At 35.5% G+C, this 17,555-nt stretch overlaps 1 protein-coding gene across 1 annotated transcript in view; it reads right to left on the minus strand.

Moving 5' to 3' along the window:
* Nucleotides 1–17,555, minus strand: part of LOC141290585 (basement membrane-specific heparan sulfate proteoglycan core protein-like) — a 98,942-nt gene that overhangs the window by 62,766 nt on the left and 18,621 nt on the right. Inside the window, exons 4-15 of the mRNA XM_073822701.1 lie at nucleotides 9,231–9,340; nucleotides 8,950–9,008; nucleotides 8,517–8,677; nucleotides 6,798–6,836; nucleotides 5,792–5,920; nucleotides 5,067–5,240; nucleotides 4,057–4,176; nucleotides 3,800–3,931; nucleotides 3,158–3,302; nucleotides 802–959; nucleotides 382–522; nucleotides 82–248 (exon numbers count right to left, since the gene is read on the minus strand). Of these exons, the coding sequence (XP_073678802.1) occupies nucleotides 82–248; nucleotides 382–522; nucleotides 802–959; nucleotides 3,158–3,302; nucleotides 3,800–3,931; nucleotides 4,057–4,176; nucleotides 5,067–5,240; nucleotides 5,792–5,920; nucleotides 6,798–6,836; nucleotides 8,517–8,677; nucleotides 8,950–9,008; nucleotides 9,231–9,340 (1,535 nt within the window). The remainder of the gene's footprint in view (nucleotides 1–81; nucleotides 249–381; nucleotides 523–801; nucleotides 960–3,157; nucleotides 3,303–3,799; nucleotides 3,932–4,056; nucleotides 4,177–5,066; nucleotides 5,241–5,791; nucleotides 5,921–6,797; nucleotides 6,837–8,516; nucleotides 8,678–8,949; nucleotides 9,009–9,230; nucleotides 9,341–17,555) is intronic.

Here is a 17,555-nt window from a genome sequence, read left to right on the forward strand (position 1 = left end):
TCTCAGTGAGAGAAAAGACAGCAAATGATAGGGAGAAGATAGAAAACAGGATGTATTGAGTATTGTGGTCTGGAGAGAAACCTTGTTGCCCAGGAACTGGCGAGGCAGAGTCCAATAGGTGTCTTGATCGAGGAAACGACGAGACAGATCCACTAGCTGGAACTCCTCACTCTCTGGATTGATTAACATCTGAGTGGTAGAGAGATGTGGTGGAGTGCTTGGACGGCTTGGAAGTGACACATTGACTCCTGTGGATTAAAAAAAAAGAAAGATATTTTCGATCCCAGTGTATAGTTTGTATAAAGCCTACTGCATCTTATTTTCAGATTGTTTATATACTACGTCTAAACGTTCAATAAACTGTTGTGTTAAAAAAAATACCTTTGAAGTCGTCCTCCTCTGTGAAGCGCAGTACGATTTGGTTGCGGTAGCGTCCGGTGCTCTGGCAGTTCTTTGTGATGCCAAAACAGAAGCATGGCATGCAGTGATCTCCCACGCTAAATTGTCCATCACGGCAGTTACCTGCTAACGTGTACAGAGAGGATGACACAACTGGACGAGAACAACATTGAAAAAGACAAAGGATGGTAAGACCACCACCGTCAGGTTTGAGCTGCCTCACAGTCATGAGAGCAATGTTACAACATGAGGTCAAAGAACAGCAGGATAACCTGTGTCTCCCAAATAAAAGATGACATCCATGGTCTCTTTGGAAAAGAAAGTATCAGACGAGAACAAACATGTAATACAGAACACACAGAAATCCAAAGGTGTTCACACCATATGGAACTGGTGCAGTACCTGGGTTTGGTCTTTGAGACAGGCTGAGGACCCCATCAGGAATGGCAAACACTAGGCCTTTAGCGTTGATGGCCTCACAGGTGTACGCACCCTGGTCACCTTCCTTCACGTCACGGATGGTGAGCGTTCCTCGTCCGTTCTCACTGGTCATTGTGATTCTGTCAAAAGAATAATGTTGAAATTAGAGCTGAGACCCATTTCTTTAAAAGTCAATAATGTTTGTTTAATTTGTTAATTTAATTCATATTAATTACAATAAAATTAACAAATTCGATCACTAGTTCAAATGCTTATTCATGCTCATGACTCGGTAGCCTACTCAGATTATTTTCATTTATTATTTTAATATTAATTAATGAATTACATATAGTGTGTTTGTGTGTGTGTGTGTGTGTGTGTGTGTGTGTGTGTGTGTGTGTGTGTTTTCTTGCTGGGTATTTAATTTTACTGTTTTATCTGTGTAATTAGTTGGGATTTTGTTAACTGAAATAATAGCCTTGCGGAAATGTAACTTGTGACAAATGGGTCTGCTATCTATTGAAGCCCATTTCTGCCACTGATTAAAACATTAAAAAAGGTGATTGGAAATTTTATCTCACAATTATGACTTTTTTTACTCTCAATTGCAAGTTTACATCTCGCAATTCTGACTTTTTTATTCTGTTATTGTTTGTCCACTAAAAATTTGAATTTATAACTCGCAATTGTGAGTTTATATCTCACCATTCTAAATTGAATTGCGTCAGAATTGTGAGAGACAACAAAGCAAATATGAGAAAAAGTTTTTCTCAGAATTGAGTGATATAAACTCGCAATTCTGAGAAAACGTTAGTTTTTTCCCCCTCAAAATTGGAATTTATAACTTGCAATTGTGAGTTTATATCTCACAATTCTACATTGAATTTGCTTCAGAATTGTGAGTCAAAATTGTAAGAAAAAGTAAGAATTGTGAGATATAAACTCTCAATTCTGAGAAAATTTCAGGTTTTTCCCCCTCAAAATTAGAATTTATAACTCACAATTGTGAGTTTATATCTCACAATTCTAAATTGAATTGCGTCAGAATTGTAAGAGGAGTCAGAATTGTAAGAAAAAGTTAGAATCGCGAGATACAAAGCAATTACGAGAAAAAAGTTTTTCTCGCAATTCTGACTTTTTCTCTCACAATTGCGAGTTTATATCTCAGAATTGTGAGTTTATATCTTACAATTCTGACTTTAGAACATGCAACTGGGAGTTTATATCTTACAATTCTACGAAAAAAAAGTCAGAATTGCAAGACAAAAAGTCACAATTATGTATATTTTTTTTTACATTTTTATTCCGTGGCAGAAACGGGATTCCATAGCTATCTGTACAGTTATTAGTTAATGTAGAAAAATCTAGTAAAGAAATAAAATAAATTCTGAGAACATGTCAGTTCTTTCCCCCTCAAAATTGGAATTTATAACTCGCAATTGCAAATTGATATCTCAGAATTCTGAAAAAAAGTCAGAATTGTGAGAAAAAAGTAAAATTGCCAGTTTTTATCTCAGAATTGTGAGCTTATTGAATTTATTTTTAGAAATTATGAATTATGATTATGAAAGTCCAAATACAAAAACTTTACATTAAAATAAAAAAAATAAATAAAAAAATCACATCTGACAGAAAAAAAAAAAAAAACTTACAATAGCCTAGAAATGAAGATACAGAAGGAAAGCACATGCTGAGGGGCAAATTAAATACAGCTCTTTGGTTACATATTAATAATGTCCAATTATTATTATGACAAATAATAATGGCAAAGAACCAACATCAGAAGGCAATCTTCTTTGAGATTCAATCATTGGAAAAGAGAGTTCACAACCTGTTTGCCAAAAAAAACAACAGTCTGTTTCTTATTAAGTACATGAAGCATTACCCTCTGTTTTCATTTAGACTAGTGCTGAAGTTACTAATTTACCTATTTATAGAGTTCAGCAAAGAGCGCTCTGGGAATAAAATAGGAATGGATAAAACCACAAGTACTCTTCGTTTGTATTTATTCAGTCTTTAAGAGAATGATAGACTACATGACTTGTTTACCCTGTTTTTCTGGGCATTTTCAAGCATCGCATAACAAATGAGTGATGGTAATGAGTGATGGTGATGTTTTTCTTAGAGATATTTAGTGCCAGTTTATCAGAAAGTGAGAATTTAGTTCTCTTTGACTTCTTGGATGGAAACAGTGCTTATTCGCAAATGTTTTATGTGATATTTCAATTTTGCACAAAAGATAAATTCGCAACTTTGGGTGGAAACCCAACTATAGATTGTGGACATCTTAATCATTTCAGCGTTTTCAATCCACAATGCTTACTACATCCCAACCTACCTGCTGTTAGCTGGTATGTGTCCCCAGTTAAGACGCCATGTGATGATAGGAACAGGCACACCAATGGCAGAACAAGTAAAGGTCACACTATCCCCCCGCGCTGCCGTGATGGACTCTTCCGGCGGGACTGTCACAGTGGGAGGTGCTTGGGTACAATAAAAGAGAATATATTATAATCATTTCACTGTACAAATCAATTTCTATCCACATCTGAATGCTAAAACAGTAAAAGAGACATATGGACACAAGAAACCACACACACATATGCAGCAAGTCTTTGATTTTAAATTGGCAGCCTGTGACAGCACAAGTTTTATTTGGCAGATTCATTCAGTGAGATTAGCCAACCAGAGCCGGAGGCACTGCTGGCAGAAACAACACCAAAGCCGCCTGTTAAATAAGCTACAGGCACGAGATTAAAGAGAGATGAAATATATATGTTATAGAAAAGCTGGCAAATATGAATCTTTCTTTGCTGACCAATAATATACAATTTTCAGGATTTGGAAGTAGGAACCATGTTAGTAAGCCAAAGTGAATGTGACAGTGAAAGAAAAGTGGAGAGAAAAGAGTTATGGTGTTTGGAATGACATGACAACCATTGTTTACTTGTTAAAGATTAATTGGATTGTAATGCCTTACCACAACCATATTCATCAGAGCGGTCGGCACAGTCCGGCTCCTCGTCGCACTGGTAACTGGCAGGAATGCATGCGCGGTCAGACAAACACACAAACTGCTCCGGGGCACATGTGTCCCTTGGACCTTTGGTGGCTGAAGGAACGAGGAAAAAGAATCAATTGTTAGCAACGTGAGTTTTATTGAAGTGTGTAGTTTTGGTGCCTCTAGTGGCAACAAACGGAACTGCAAATATAATATTTCGAACATGTCTGACTTACGGCAGTTCATCTCATCTGAGTTGTCTTGACAGTCATTATCCCCATCACAACGCCACAGTTTAAGGGCACAACGGCCATTCTGACACTTAAACTCATTGGGTTCACAGGGAGACGGAGTTCCTTTGTAATTACAAATAAAATTTTATAGTAAATGCAGAGAACAGACAATTATCATCATCAGCATAACCAGGATTTTTCTCCATATAGGGGACTTCAACAGGGACCAACGAGTTGAAGGTCCAAACTGCAGTTTCAAATAGCTCTACACAATTCCAGCTGAGGATCAAGGGTTTTATCTGGCTAAAAAAAAACAAAAAAAATAAATAAAATGAATATACTTTTTAACCACAAATGCTCATCTTGTACTAGCTTGACCTTATGCATTACATGAACATGCATGTGTGACGTAGATGGAAGAACCGACCCAGTGTTCACAAAGCGAACGTGCAAAGAAAGTCAAACGCCCTTTACAAAAACAACAAATGTCAGACGATTTTGAAGTTGGATGAGAAAATTTGATTTTTCGCCCTACTCTTCCTTTTTAAATCGAAATACACAGGAGAAGAACTAACCGCGCATGACTTTTCCAACGTGATTATGTAATGCATGAAGTCGCACATGTGCATTGCAGAGCTAGTGCAAGTCGAGTGATTGTGGTTAAAAAGCATATAAATTGTAATTTTTTTTTTTTTAGAAAATGGCTGATTGTTTCACTAGACAAGACCCTTATTTCTCAGCTGGGATCGTGTAGAACCATTTGAAGCTGCACTGAAACTGCAATATGGACCTACAAACCATTTGTCCCCACTGAGGTCCACTATATGGAGTAAAATCGTGGATGTTTTCCTCAAAAACCCTGATTTCTTTTCAACTAAAAAAAAACATTAAGACAGGAAAATCTTGGATGACATGGGGGTGAGGAAATTATCAGGAATTTTTTTATTCTGGAAGTGAACTAATCCTTTAATTCTGAGGCAAATTAAATGGTTACAAACTGCCGTTTGTCCTACCACAATTGAACTCATCGCTGCCATCAGCGCAGTCTGTTTCGCCATCACACACGTAATCCCGTGAGATACACTGTCCATTCTGACAGGTGGCCTGGTCTGCACGGCAGGGTCCCGGGCCAGGTGGGGGTCTGGTTTTAGGAGGTGTAGGTGGAGTAGGGCGTGCAGGAACAACAGCTTTGAAAATAAATGATACAATTAGGTCTGTCAATCAATTAAAAATGCACATCAAATTATATACATTTCGGTGTCAAGAAAATCCACTACAAAATATGGCTTTAAAGGGGACAGCGAATGCCCATTTTCCACAAGTATGGTACAATTTGTGAAATGACTGCAACATACTTTGGTTAAAATTCCTCAATGGTCATGTAAAACAACGCCATTTCTACCTTGCCAAAAACAGCTCTATTCACAGCGAGCCGTTTCAGTGCATACCTCTTTAAATGATAATGAGCTACTTGCTCACTCCACCCCTCATTTATATGCAAACACCATGAAAAAGCTAATTTTGCATCCAATGTCCCCTTGAAATGTCAATATTTAATTTGCTTTATTTATAGATCATATGCCATGTATTAAATTAATGTTGAATTGCAATAAAATAAAAGAAGAACACTACAAATTTTATGCATGATATCAAAGTGCATTTGGATAGTTTAAGGCAGTTAAATTAACAAAGCAATGCCATTCATTTCTGAGCCAAATGAGGAAGCAATCTCACTCACCACAGTTCATTTCATCACTCAAGTCATTGCAGTCAGGCCGTTTGTCACACACATAATCCAGAGGGATACATGCCAGCCCATCCTGACATCTGAACTCATCTGACAAGCATTCTCTGGAAACGGGGATCACTGAGGTGGTAGAGACAGACATACAATGCATTATGTACAGTGCGGCACAGCGATGCAGGCATCCAAGAAAAACTGTACATGATGCTTTGTTGAAAGATATTTCAATGATCCAATGCAAGCCTATCATAGCCTTGCCATGCTGGACCTGCCATTTCAAGAGGATACAAAAGGGCTTTGTTCACACAGGCAGTGAAAATCCAAATCCGATTTCAAAACAAATGTGTTTTATAGCCTGAATAGCTAAAAAAAAAAAAAAAAAAAAAACTTCAGAAAATAAATCCACATGTGGTTTGAAATCCAACTAAAGTCTGTCTTTTGGTTTTGTTTTAGTTTGTTTTGTTTGCAAAGTTTTTTGTTTTTTTTGCAAAATTCAAAATTCAGACAGTCAGTCCTGAAGATCGGACTTGAAAATCAAACCAGATTTATGTGCAATGTGAACAAAGCCAAAGTTTAAAGCTGTGTTGTTAAAATGTTCATTCTGGCTTTTCTATTCAGTCTTATGTTCTCTTATCCGATACCTTAATCTAAAAGTAAAAAATATGAAAAGCTATAGAAAAAAATTCAATTCAAATTCCAACGAAAAAAACGAAACAAGATACTGCAAACACAAACACGTTACATTGTCTGAAAACGATACTTCAAGATAGGTGCATTCCTGACATCAACTTCACTTCAAATCCATGACAAGCCATGCAAAGCCTTTTGTTCTTCTCGTCATACTCAGGTCTTCATCATAGTGCACACATGCATAAAGGTTTCATTCTTTATCCAGCCACTACATATGCTGAGAATTCCTTCAGCTCTCATAAGTGAACAAGACTGGACTGTGTTCTAATGCACTACTGTCTCCATGCAGCAGACCTGGTTGAGGACAAACCTGGTACACCGATGGGCACCACAGGAGGGGGAGGATCAGCTATGAACCAGACCATAACCAGACAGCATTATCTATACCACATTGCTGAATGATGACTAGTTACAAACATAACTGCAAGAATTGTAAGTTAGATAAATAATGAAGATATAAAAATTTTTGAATTTGACAGTAGTTCAATTTGACAATTTAACGTGAATAACAAGTGTCACACAATTAAAATAGAACGAACAAACGAACGAACGATCGATAGATAGATAATGCTAGTTTTATCAGTCCATAGACCAATTTGGAGTAGATGTCACAGTTACTGTACATCACTGGCGGCTGTGCACACATTGTGGTGGCAGAAAAACGCTGGTAACAAGTGGAGAGAAACAGGTAAAATTCATGGAATATAAGAAAAAAAATTATTGTTGTGCCTTTGGTCAAAATTGGACTGCAAATCATTTTTATAGAATCCTGTCGTCAAAAACGTCACTTGAAATGCAGATGTTTTAATGGACAGACTATGGATGAAACCTGCTATGATTACTTTAACTTTAAAGCATTCATTTGATTTAAACAATTTGTCTACATTAATATTCACATATGCAGTTCATAGGGGACATATTGTATTACAGTTACAGCCTGAAACGCTATTTAAATCTATAACATTTTACATAACATTTACAGATTTTATCTCACAATTCTGACGTTTTTTCTCTGCAAATGCAAGTTTATATCTCCTAGTTCAGACTTTATAACTCGTTTTAATTCAACAATAGCAAATTCTGAGAAAAACCCCCCCAGAAAAACAAAGAATGACTTGAATGAGTTGATTTTTCTTTTCAGAATTGCAAGAATAAAGTCAGAATTTTGAAATATAAACTCAAATTTCATTTTTGATTATTTTATTCCATTGCTTCCATTGACTGCTTTTTGAAAACTGTCATTTTCTGCCACCAGATAAGCTGAAAAGGTCTATAGAAGCCATGGAATTAAATAAATAAAAAAGGTAAATTTGAGTTTACATTTCAAAATTCTGAGACAATTCTGATAAGAAAAATCAACTTGTCATTCTCTCTCAGAAGTTTATATGTAACATTTCTTTTTTTTTTTTTTTAATCAAGTTAAAAAGTCGGAACTAAGAGATATAAACTTGCATTTGCGAGAAAAAAAAAGTCAGAAATGTGAGATAAAATAGGTAAATAATATGTAAAATGCTATAGTTTAAAATAGTACTTAATGCTGTAACTGTAGGGCTAATACAATATGTCCCTTATGAACTGCATATGTGAATATCAAGTGGAGAAATTGTTTAAATCAATTATATGCTTGAAAAGTAGAAGAATCCTAGCAGGTTTGATCCATTAGTCTGTCCATTTAAACATCTGCGTTTAGCTTCAAATGCCATCTTTGATGACAGTATTCTATTAAAATGATTTGCATTCTGGTTCTGATACCCAAAGGCACAACTATACATTTTTCCTCTCATTCCATTTATTTTACCCATTTCCCTCTACTTGTTACAAGTGCGCAGCTGCAAGTGACGTAACTGTGATGTCTACTTCAAATTGGTCTATAAGAGCATAAATATACACCCTGTCATATTGTTTAATTATAAACAAATATCAAATCAAAATAATGGTAATTACATTTCTGATGTCATGACATATTGCAGCATTTAGTAAGGAATTATAATCTAGTCATTATTAGGGAAAAAAAAAAAACTAAGCATACCTTCTCCAAGACGTCTGAACTGGAAGCCTACTACTGAGGTATCGTAAGAGGCAATGGTGCCTTCTTTAACCACTGAGAACAGGACATCTCTGATCTGCGTTTCATTAAAGTTATTATCTGAGCCAACGTCCAGCTCCACAAACACATCTTTGCCGATTTTCCTGCGAAAGTACACAGAGCACACTTAATCAAAACAACAGTCCAAACAAACAAACCACATAAAGCAACTTAAGATGGTCTGTCGGTATCCCACTTTGGCCAGGCTGGTCTGTTTGCTGTTTTTACAGAGGGTTTGGACACAAGCTTGGCCTGGAACCATCTTAAAGCAACTGGTTTAAGATGTTTTTCAGCAGAGTTTTTTCATAAGTGACTATCCTTATATAATAGAATATACACAATTATCTTAGTGTTTAAAACTGAAAATGGTGTTTACTTAATGAGAACCACATTGACGGTCTGCTGTCCTGGTATCTTGTTGTAGTCAGACTCAAGCTGTGGAGAAGATAAACACCATTAATCAGCACATACTGTGAACTACATTCAAGTTTTACAGCTAAACACTGATTTAAACATTAACACAGTACAGACTAAAATCAGAGGAAAGGCATCAATAATATGACCCAATATGCAGGTGGAGCACACCCTTAATTATAATTGTGAAAACTCTCTTGATGGTATTTCTCAAGCTAATAGTCCGTGAGTAGATGCACATACCGTATCGACGACAGCAGATGATATCTCTCCGAAAGCAGGAGAGTAGATGTCATCAAGTTCAGGCCCATACTGGAATGAGTTTGTGAAGTTCACCAGCGCCCGATAGTAAACTAGAAAGAAGAAGTAAGCTGTCAGACTCACAATAACAGTACTAGAGAAGAATCATTATAGCAATTTACATTAATTAGTAGTATAAAGCAAGTTATTTGTTTCTATAAAATATCATTAACATAACATTTCACTTGACAAGCACATAATATAAATCAGTACTGTTATCAATATTACTGTCAATGTACTATAATAATTCTCTTTATAGATTAAGGGGCAGATATACTAAACATTTCCATAATAACCAGCGCAATCTACCAAAAGCAGTGCAAGTTACCGCCTGCTTTTTTGGGGTGTAAATAATGGCACAAATACCAGTAATTTGACGTGCAATTGTGATTCATTTTAATACTCTCCTCCCATAAATTTTGCATCTGAAAGGGAAACTTCTACAAACGCATATTCAATAAGGTCAGGTGCAAAAATAACTGTGTCCATGCCTTTTTAGCGCTAATTCTTCACTGAACGTCTTCAGTAAATCCTGACAGTTCTATCGTGCTGGCACAAGATGTTAGTAAACCTGGTTCTAAATATTATACACAAATTCTTAATATTAATTGTATTCTTTAAGCTTTTATTATACAAAAGTTAATTCTTAGGATAGGACAGTTGATCATTATTTTCATGTTATGGCTGATAATTTGCACAGTTTTTTCTAAATATAAAACACTAAAAACTTACATTAAATTAATTTAGGCATTACAAGAATAAAATGGATATTCATTTTGAAATTTACTAAAGATTAAATTAAACCATGTTATAAAATTATTCATTTTCTGTATATATCCAACATATCTTTAGGGACTTGTGAAATCTGTTTTACTTATTCGAAAAAAAATTTTTTTTCCAAATGCAGTTTTTTTTTTTTCAGTTTCAAGTTTTCTGGATTCCGGTTTCTTCCGTTTTCATTTTTCTAGACTATGTTTTAATGGTTAAATTCAATCAAAACGCATGTATAATTAATTACAATCATGAAACGTATAGAATGTAACAGCAATTTATAAAAAATGTAACAAAAAAAATCAAGGCCCTATGAAATACATTTTTTTTTCTCAAATTCAATTTTATTTATAACAAATTCTGTTTTCTACTAATTTTCTGAATTCCATTTTAATGGTTTAATTACATTTTAATAATCAAAAGCATCTGTAATTAGTTAATTTTATTAAAAATGTTCTAAAAAAAATTCTTCTGTTTCAGAAATACTGTGTTGTTAATAAATTTTTTTCTGGTAATCTAATTCTGGTAAATATTCCATAAAAATAATGTTTTAATAATTTTATTAGTACACTGTAAAAAGTTTTCACTAGTTTTAACTTTAACTTTAACTTAAGTTTAGCAGCTGCCTTAAAATTTTAAGTTAAATCAACTTAAGTCATTTAAACTCACAAGTTAAATCAACTCATTTTTTTGTAATAAGTTAAAATGACTTCTAGTTTTAAGCTGATTTAACTTAAAAACTAAAGGCAGTTGCTGAAGTTTTTTTTTAAGTTGAATCTGGTGAAAACTTTTTACAGTGTAGTAGTAGTACTATCATTACATCAAATAACATTCCTGTCACAGTTTCTTCAAGTTAAACATCACTTTTATTTTGACGGATTGCTGAGAGGACTTTAAGTTTCTGTTTGTATATGATATTACCATAGCTTATCTTTTTAATAAAACATAAAATGCTCACGAGTGACTCTCAGAGGAGTTTAAGAGTTTATATTCATGTGTTCATGTACTTATATATTAAGGTGGCAGAGGCTGAAAACACAGCTAGCATCATGTGCACTTCAGTATGTGTGTAGTAAATGAAAATGCACCATTCATTCACACAGAGACATGCAGAACATGTAGGATTCATATTTAAATAGTCTTTTTGTGGCTTAATATTTACAGACACTAGTCCTATGCGTTTCAATTCAAGTGTACTGACCTACTTTTGATTTAATTATCCCAAATTTGGCAAATTCTGTGACATTCTGTGTCATACAGTAAATTCCATTTTTATGACTGGATTCCGTGATTCTATCCGTGTTTTCATAAAATCATAAGGCCCAATATATCCAATACTGATTAAAACCAATACATTACATCATATAATAATATAGGACAAATATCATATTTTTTTGCCAGTTAATAATCAGCTGGCTAACCAAATTGTCGGGTGGAGACACATGTACAGTACAGTTCAATCCGGTCATAAAAAGGTCAGATAATCATTGAAAAAGTACAGCACTACAAAATCTATTCAGAAAAGGTTTCCGCATTGACAGCGCCAATACTTCTGCAAAAGCTGCTGCCGTTCAATAAGAAAAACAAATACATGCTATTAGCTTATGCCCACAGCCTCACAGTAAGTCAACCTTTAAAAAGCTCCAGCCCTTTTACTGCCCTCCCGGCAGCTCGCCTGGGTAGGTTTACCCGATTTCAGTTTGTCAAACCGAATTGAGAAAGGAAGTCAATATTTGTGCTCTTTCTTGCAGTTAGCTGCCACTCGCCATAGTTCTCCAGCAGAGTCATGTTTAATGCGACACGCAGCTTATGTACACAGTCACATATATCCCGAACAGACTCTTCTGACCTTTTACTCCTCTTAATGCCTTTATAGATTTATTTCAATTGATAAAATATCACAGAGATTAATTAACTAGCTTTTCACACCATCTGGACACCTGCTGTCACAGTCCAGTCAAATGCATTTGATGTGCACACACGGTTTATTGGAAATTAGCACTTACTGCTGACAGGATTTGGGAAAGAAAGTTGCCCGGAGCTCAATCTTTTCTAATTGTGCAATACATTGATACACAGTCGCTTGCTTCCTTCACGACAACCTCCACTCCGGCTCTCATTACCGGCAAAAAAAGTTAACTTTGGTCATTAAAGGACAGAGAGGGATGAAAACAAACTGAGAGTGTCAGAAGGTCTTGACTGAGTGCTTTTGTCCAGGCCGTAATAGTCTGGCCATGGTGACGTAACAGAGGAAAGGGAACATCAAAAAGTCCCGTCAAAGTGTTGGCACTGACCCGTGATTAATCGAATCGCTTGTGTGGGCACACTGTTAAAGCTTCAGCCTTTCTCATTCGACAGCTCAGGCTGCCCAGCGCCCGTAATCTCATCTCACTAATAAGCCTGCAACTCAGAAAACCACATTTTTGCTCCAAAACAGGGCAAAGCCCCATTCAGTTATTCCACTTAGGAAATCCCCAGTCAAACACCAACGAGGGCATTGAAAGCGCATTCGGACAAGGGAAAAGACAACCGTTCCAAATGCTTAATTCATAAACTCTTCTCTCTATACAACAGCATAACTTTGGCAGCTTTGTGGGCTGAGCCCTCGATGGGACACATGGAGGCCTATGCGGAAGACAAAGAGCTGATTGAGCCAATGTGGCCTGTCTGGCCTTTAAAGCATGAGTCTTTCAACTCGACCTTCATTCCCTTCTCTCCTCCTCCTCCTCTCTCCAAGAAGCCTTCACAATGACTCAAACACTCAAAGTAGTCTTCTTGTCTTATTTTGCAGCTCTGTGGAATGCACTTGGAACGGAGATTCGCTGATTTTTCACCAGTCTATTCTCAGACGCGGACCATCCAAATGTCAAATGTGCATTTGCGAGAGGAAAATCTCTATCCATCATAATGCCACGAAGCCAGCTGGCAGGGCATCTTGTTGTCATTCTGGTACTAAACAAAATTTCACACTCCAAGCATGGCAGTGCATAACCCGTTTACTGCTCTGAGATTGTACAAGGAAATGTGTGAATGCATAAATTAGAGCTTAGAGGAGAAAATTCATGCGTGGCAGCCAACATGCAGAAGCGCAAAAAAAAAGGAAATGCAGTGGTTTTTAACCTTTTCAGATTTTTGTTTAACCTGTTTTATTAACAGAATTTGGATGTACTGATTTGTTAGATTAATTAAAGGGATAGTTCACCCAAAAATAAAGATTTTGTCATTAATTACTTCATGTTGTTTCAAACCCGTAAGACCTTCGTTCATCTTCAGAGCACGAATTCTAATATTTTTGATGAAATCCGAGAGCTTTCTGACCCTACATAGACATTAACACAACTAAAACGTTGAAGGCCCAGAAAGGTAATAAGAGCATCCTTAAAATAGTCCATGTGACATTAGTGGTTCAAGTGGTAATGTTATGAAGCTACAAGAATCAAAATAAATCAAAATAACAACTTTGTTCAACAATAACATTACGGTTAACCACTGATGTCACATGGACTATTTTAATGATGCTCTTACTACCTTTCTGGGCCTTGAACGTGTAAATATCTTAATTTGTGTTTGGAAGATGAACAAAGGTCTTATGGGTTTTGAATGACATGAGGGTGAGTAATTAATGACTGAATTTTCATTTTTGGGTGAACTATTCTTTTAAGAAAAAATCTTACTGTGATTCCAGAAGTTTCAAAAACTATGTTATTGAATAAAATCAAAAGTTATTTTCAGGGAAATGCATGGCGAACGTAATTGCAGGCAGGTCTTGACCACATATCTATATCACTTCGCCACATGATTTCAGTTATTTCAAAGGTCTTTCCTTAAAGGCTAAAACAGCAAAATAACCAAAAGCCACAACGACACTGGCCAAACAAATAAATACAGTAAACAATAGGATTAAAAAAAAGACGGATTATTTTTTGCCACAAAATTAGGTTTTATTATTGACGTAAACACATACAGTTTGCACACACGTTAACATACGCACTAATGTTGTTAGTACTGCTCTAAAAACGACATTAATCCTAGAAATTAATCAGAAATTAAACAGAAATTAATCCTACTTACAATAAATACAATTTGGTTCGCATTGTGGCCCCAACACCACCTCAAATGTGTGTGTTTTTAAGAATTCAACTGCCTGTTGAATTCTTATATATTATATTCTTCATGATATTTTCACCCTGGAAAATATATTTTTCAATATTTCTGAAAATAATTAGTATTCACATATTTTATTATTTTTTTGCTTTGTTAGACCACATGAGCTAGGGATAGTTCACCTAAAAATGACAAAAATATTGATTTCTAATAACAGTTTCTTCTCTTCGGTGTCAGTTTTCAAGGTACTCTTGTGAAAACGCATCAAAGACTGACACAGGAGATTACTTTTTTTTAATTGTTGAATAAAGTCACTATTTTTGTTTTCTTTAGGCACAATACTATTCGTGTAGCTTCATAAAATCACGGTTGATTCACTGATGTCACATGGACTATTTTATCAATGTCCTTACTACCTTTCTGGGCCTTGAACATGTCAGTTGCATTGCTGTCTATGCAGGGTCAGAAAGCTCTCTGATTTCATCAAAAATATCTTAATTTGTGTTCCGAAGATGAGCGAAAGATGGAACGACATGAGGGTGAGTAATTAAGGACATCATTTTAGTTTAGTTTAGTTTAGTTTAGTTTATTTATATAGCACAATAAAACAACGGTCGTTGACCATTGTGCTTTACAACAGCAATAAAAAAGAATAATATAAAACAAAGACAATAAAAAAAAAAAAAAAAACATGAATAAAACAAAAAAAACAGATAACAGATAAATAGAATGAGATAGCACAAGAAGTAGTATATACAGAGGAAAGAAATGCAACAAAGACAAGCTCAAGATGACTCACATATTATAAACTTTTTCTAAAAGGTGAGTTTTAAGTTTTGTTTTAAAAAGAGATTCTGTAGTAATCATCCTGATAGATAAGGGGAGGCTATTCCACAGTTTGGGGCCGACTATGGCAAAAGCCCGGTCTCCCTTTCGTTTTAGCCTAGATCTGGGAACCTTTAACAGTTTCTGATTTGATGACCTTAAACATCTTGCAGCTATGTTAACAGTCACAAGTTCAGATAGGTAAAAAGGTGCCAGATCATTTAAAGCCTTAAAAACAAAAAGTAAAATCTTAAACTCTATTCTAAGATGAACTGGCAACCAGTGCAGAGAGAGTAGGACGGGAGTGATGTGCTCGAATTTACGTGTGCCAGTGAGAAGTCTTGCAGCTGCATTTTGGACTAATTGCAAACGGTTCATATAGGAATGACCCATGCCTATATAAATTGAGTTACAATAGTCCAAACGAGAGAAAATAAATGCATGAATTACTCTCTCAAGCTCAGCAAAGGTTAAAAAACTTTTAACTTTGGCCAGAAGTCTCAAATGAAAAAAACACGATTTAACAACTACATTTACCTGCTTATCAAGTAACAAGGCAGAGTCAAAAACAAAACCTAGGTTTTTAACATATGGTTTTACATAAGCAGCTAAGCTACCCAACACTTGACTTAAACTGCCAGAGAAAGATAACGGTCCAAACACAATTGCCTCAGTTTTACTCTCATTTAAGTGCAAGAAATTTTTGGACATCCAAGCCTTAATGTCAGACAGACAGGCAGTTAAAGCACACAGACCAGCATTATCATTTTGCTTAATTTTATTTTTGGGTGAACTATCCCTTTAAAAACAGTTCATTTAGTGATTTAAAAACTATGTTCTTGAAAAAAAAAAAACAGTTACTGAGGAGAGAAAATAAATATAAATTAAGTCTGCATCTTGGATTTAGATTTTTTTTTTAATAATAATATAAATTCATTAATTTAAATACTTAAGTCACCCTGGGGATCTCTTGAAACCATCTAGAAAGGAAAGGTTAAAACTACTTGTCAAATTAAATGAATGATATTTATGAATTAATAATAATTTTTAATTTAAAAAATGTGTTAGTTTTCAGGGTACTCTCATGAACGCACGTTGAAGACTGACACAGAAGAAAAAAATCGTTGAATAAAGTCACTATTTTTGTTTTCTTTGGGCACAAGAAGTATTCTCATAGCTTCATAAAATGAAGGTTGAACCACTGATATCACATGGACTATTTTAACAGTGTCATTACTACCTTTCTAAGCCTTGAACGTGTCTTTACCATTGCTGTAAATGCAGGGTCAGAAAGCTCTCCATTTTTTTGAAAATGGAATCACGTTTTTCCGAAACCAGCATGATTACAGAGCATAATTCTAAACATCTGGCACAAACTAGATTCCCTCTTTCTTTTAGACATATAAACACTCTTATACGTCACTGACATCCTTGGAAAATTGCAAGAGATCAAAACAGGGTGTTACAAACTTATTCAAATATGCAGCTAAGATTAAATAGTTCCATTGTCTGAAAGCTACTATACTGAAGATAAAGCAACATAACTGAAAAGTTCAGCTGGGAACACGACTTACTGTACTTATGCTGCCCAGGGCTTTAAATGTCCCAAGAGGACGAAGACATGGAAAAAAACAGCGGCATCAGGAATTGGGGTGAAAGGGTCAAAGGAAAATCATTGTGCAAAGAGTGAATGGAACGAGAGGAGAGAAACAGGACGTGTGTGGAGGTTATATTTCAAGGATGTTGGAGAAACAATTAAAGACAAAGCATTAAAAAGGCAGATTTTACATATAGATGCATACAAACACCTACGATACAACAAACATATACAGTAAGAAACATGAGATTTAACAAAAACACCCCAGCTGTAGGAGTCACGCTTTAATTGGCGCATGTTTTCTATTTTGAATGGCAGATTTTGATTTGTGCGTGTTTAAGAGTCACATTCCTCTGGCACAGCAGAATACTGACAGTGAACCGCTGAGCCAGAGGCGACGCTGCATATGATCAACATCTGTCTATGAGGACACGGATCGCTGCGAGAATTCTCTCAACCTGTTTTAAATGCCAGCTACAGTTATCTTGGTGGGATCTCGTTAAGTCATTGTAGTTTGCAGGATATCCTCCACTCCAGCCAGTATCCACACTCCACTATCTGCTTTTAACTCTTCAACGGGTGTATCTGAGAGAGAAGGTATATTCTGGGCATCCAGTGGGAGGGCCGCATCCTGTTTGCTCCCGCGTACTTGAAGACATGGCAAAGATAATTGGTCTTGACATCAGAATATTCTGATTAACCATTTCTGGTTCCCAGCGTAGAGTATTTTGTTATTATTTACTCATCCCCATGGTGTTTCAAACCTGTATGATATTTTGTCTTTTCATAAGTGGAACACAAAAGAAGATATTTTGAAGAATGTTCCAACTGCTTTTGTCCAGACAATGAAAGTCAATGGGTTCTAAAAAAAACACTAGAGTCTCAGTGCATTATTTATTTGAGTATTATTTATTTACAACTATAATATTTATTAATATTTGAATCAGCTTTTTTTATTGCTGTATTCATTT

This window comes from Garra rufa, chromosome 18, assembly GCF_049309525.1.
Source record: "Garra rufa chromosome 18, GarRuf1.0, whole genome shotgun sequence".
NCBI lineage: Eukaryota > Metazoa > Chordata > Actinopteri > Cypriniformes > Cyprinidae > Garra > Garra rufa.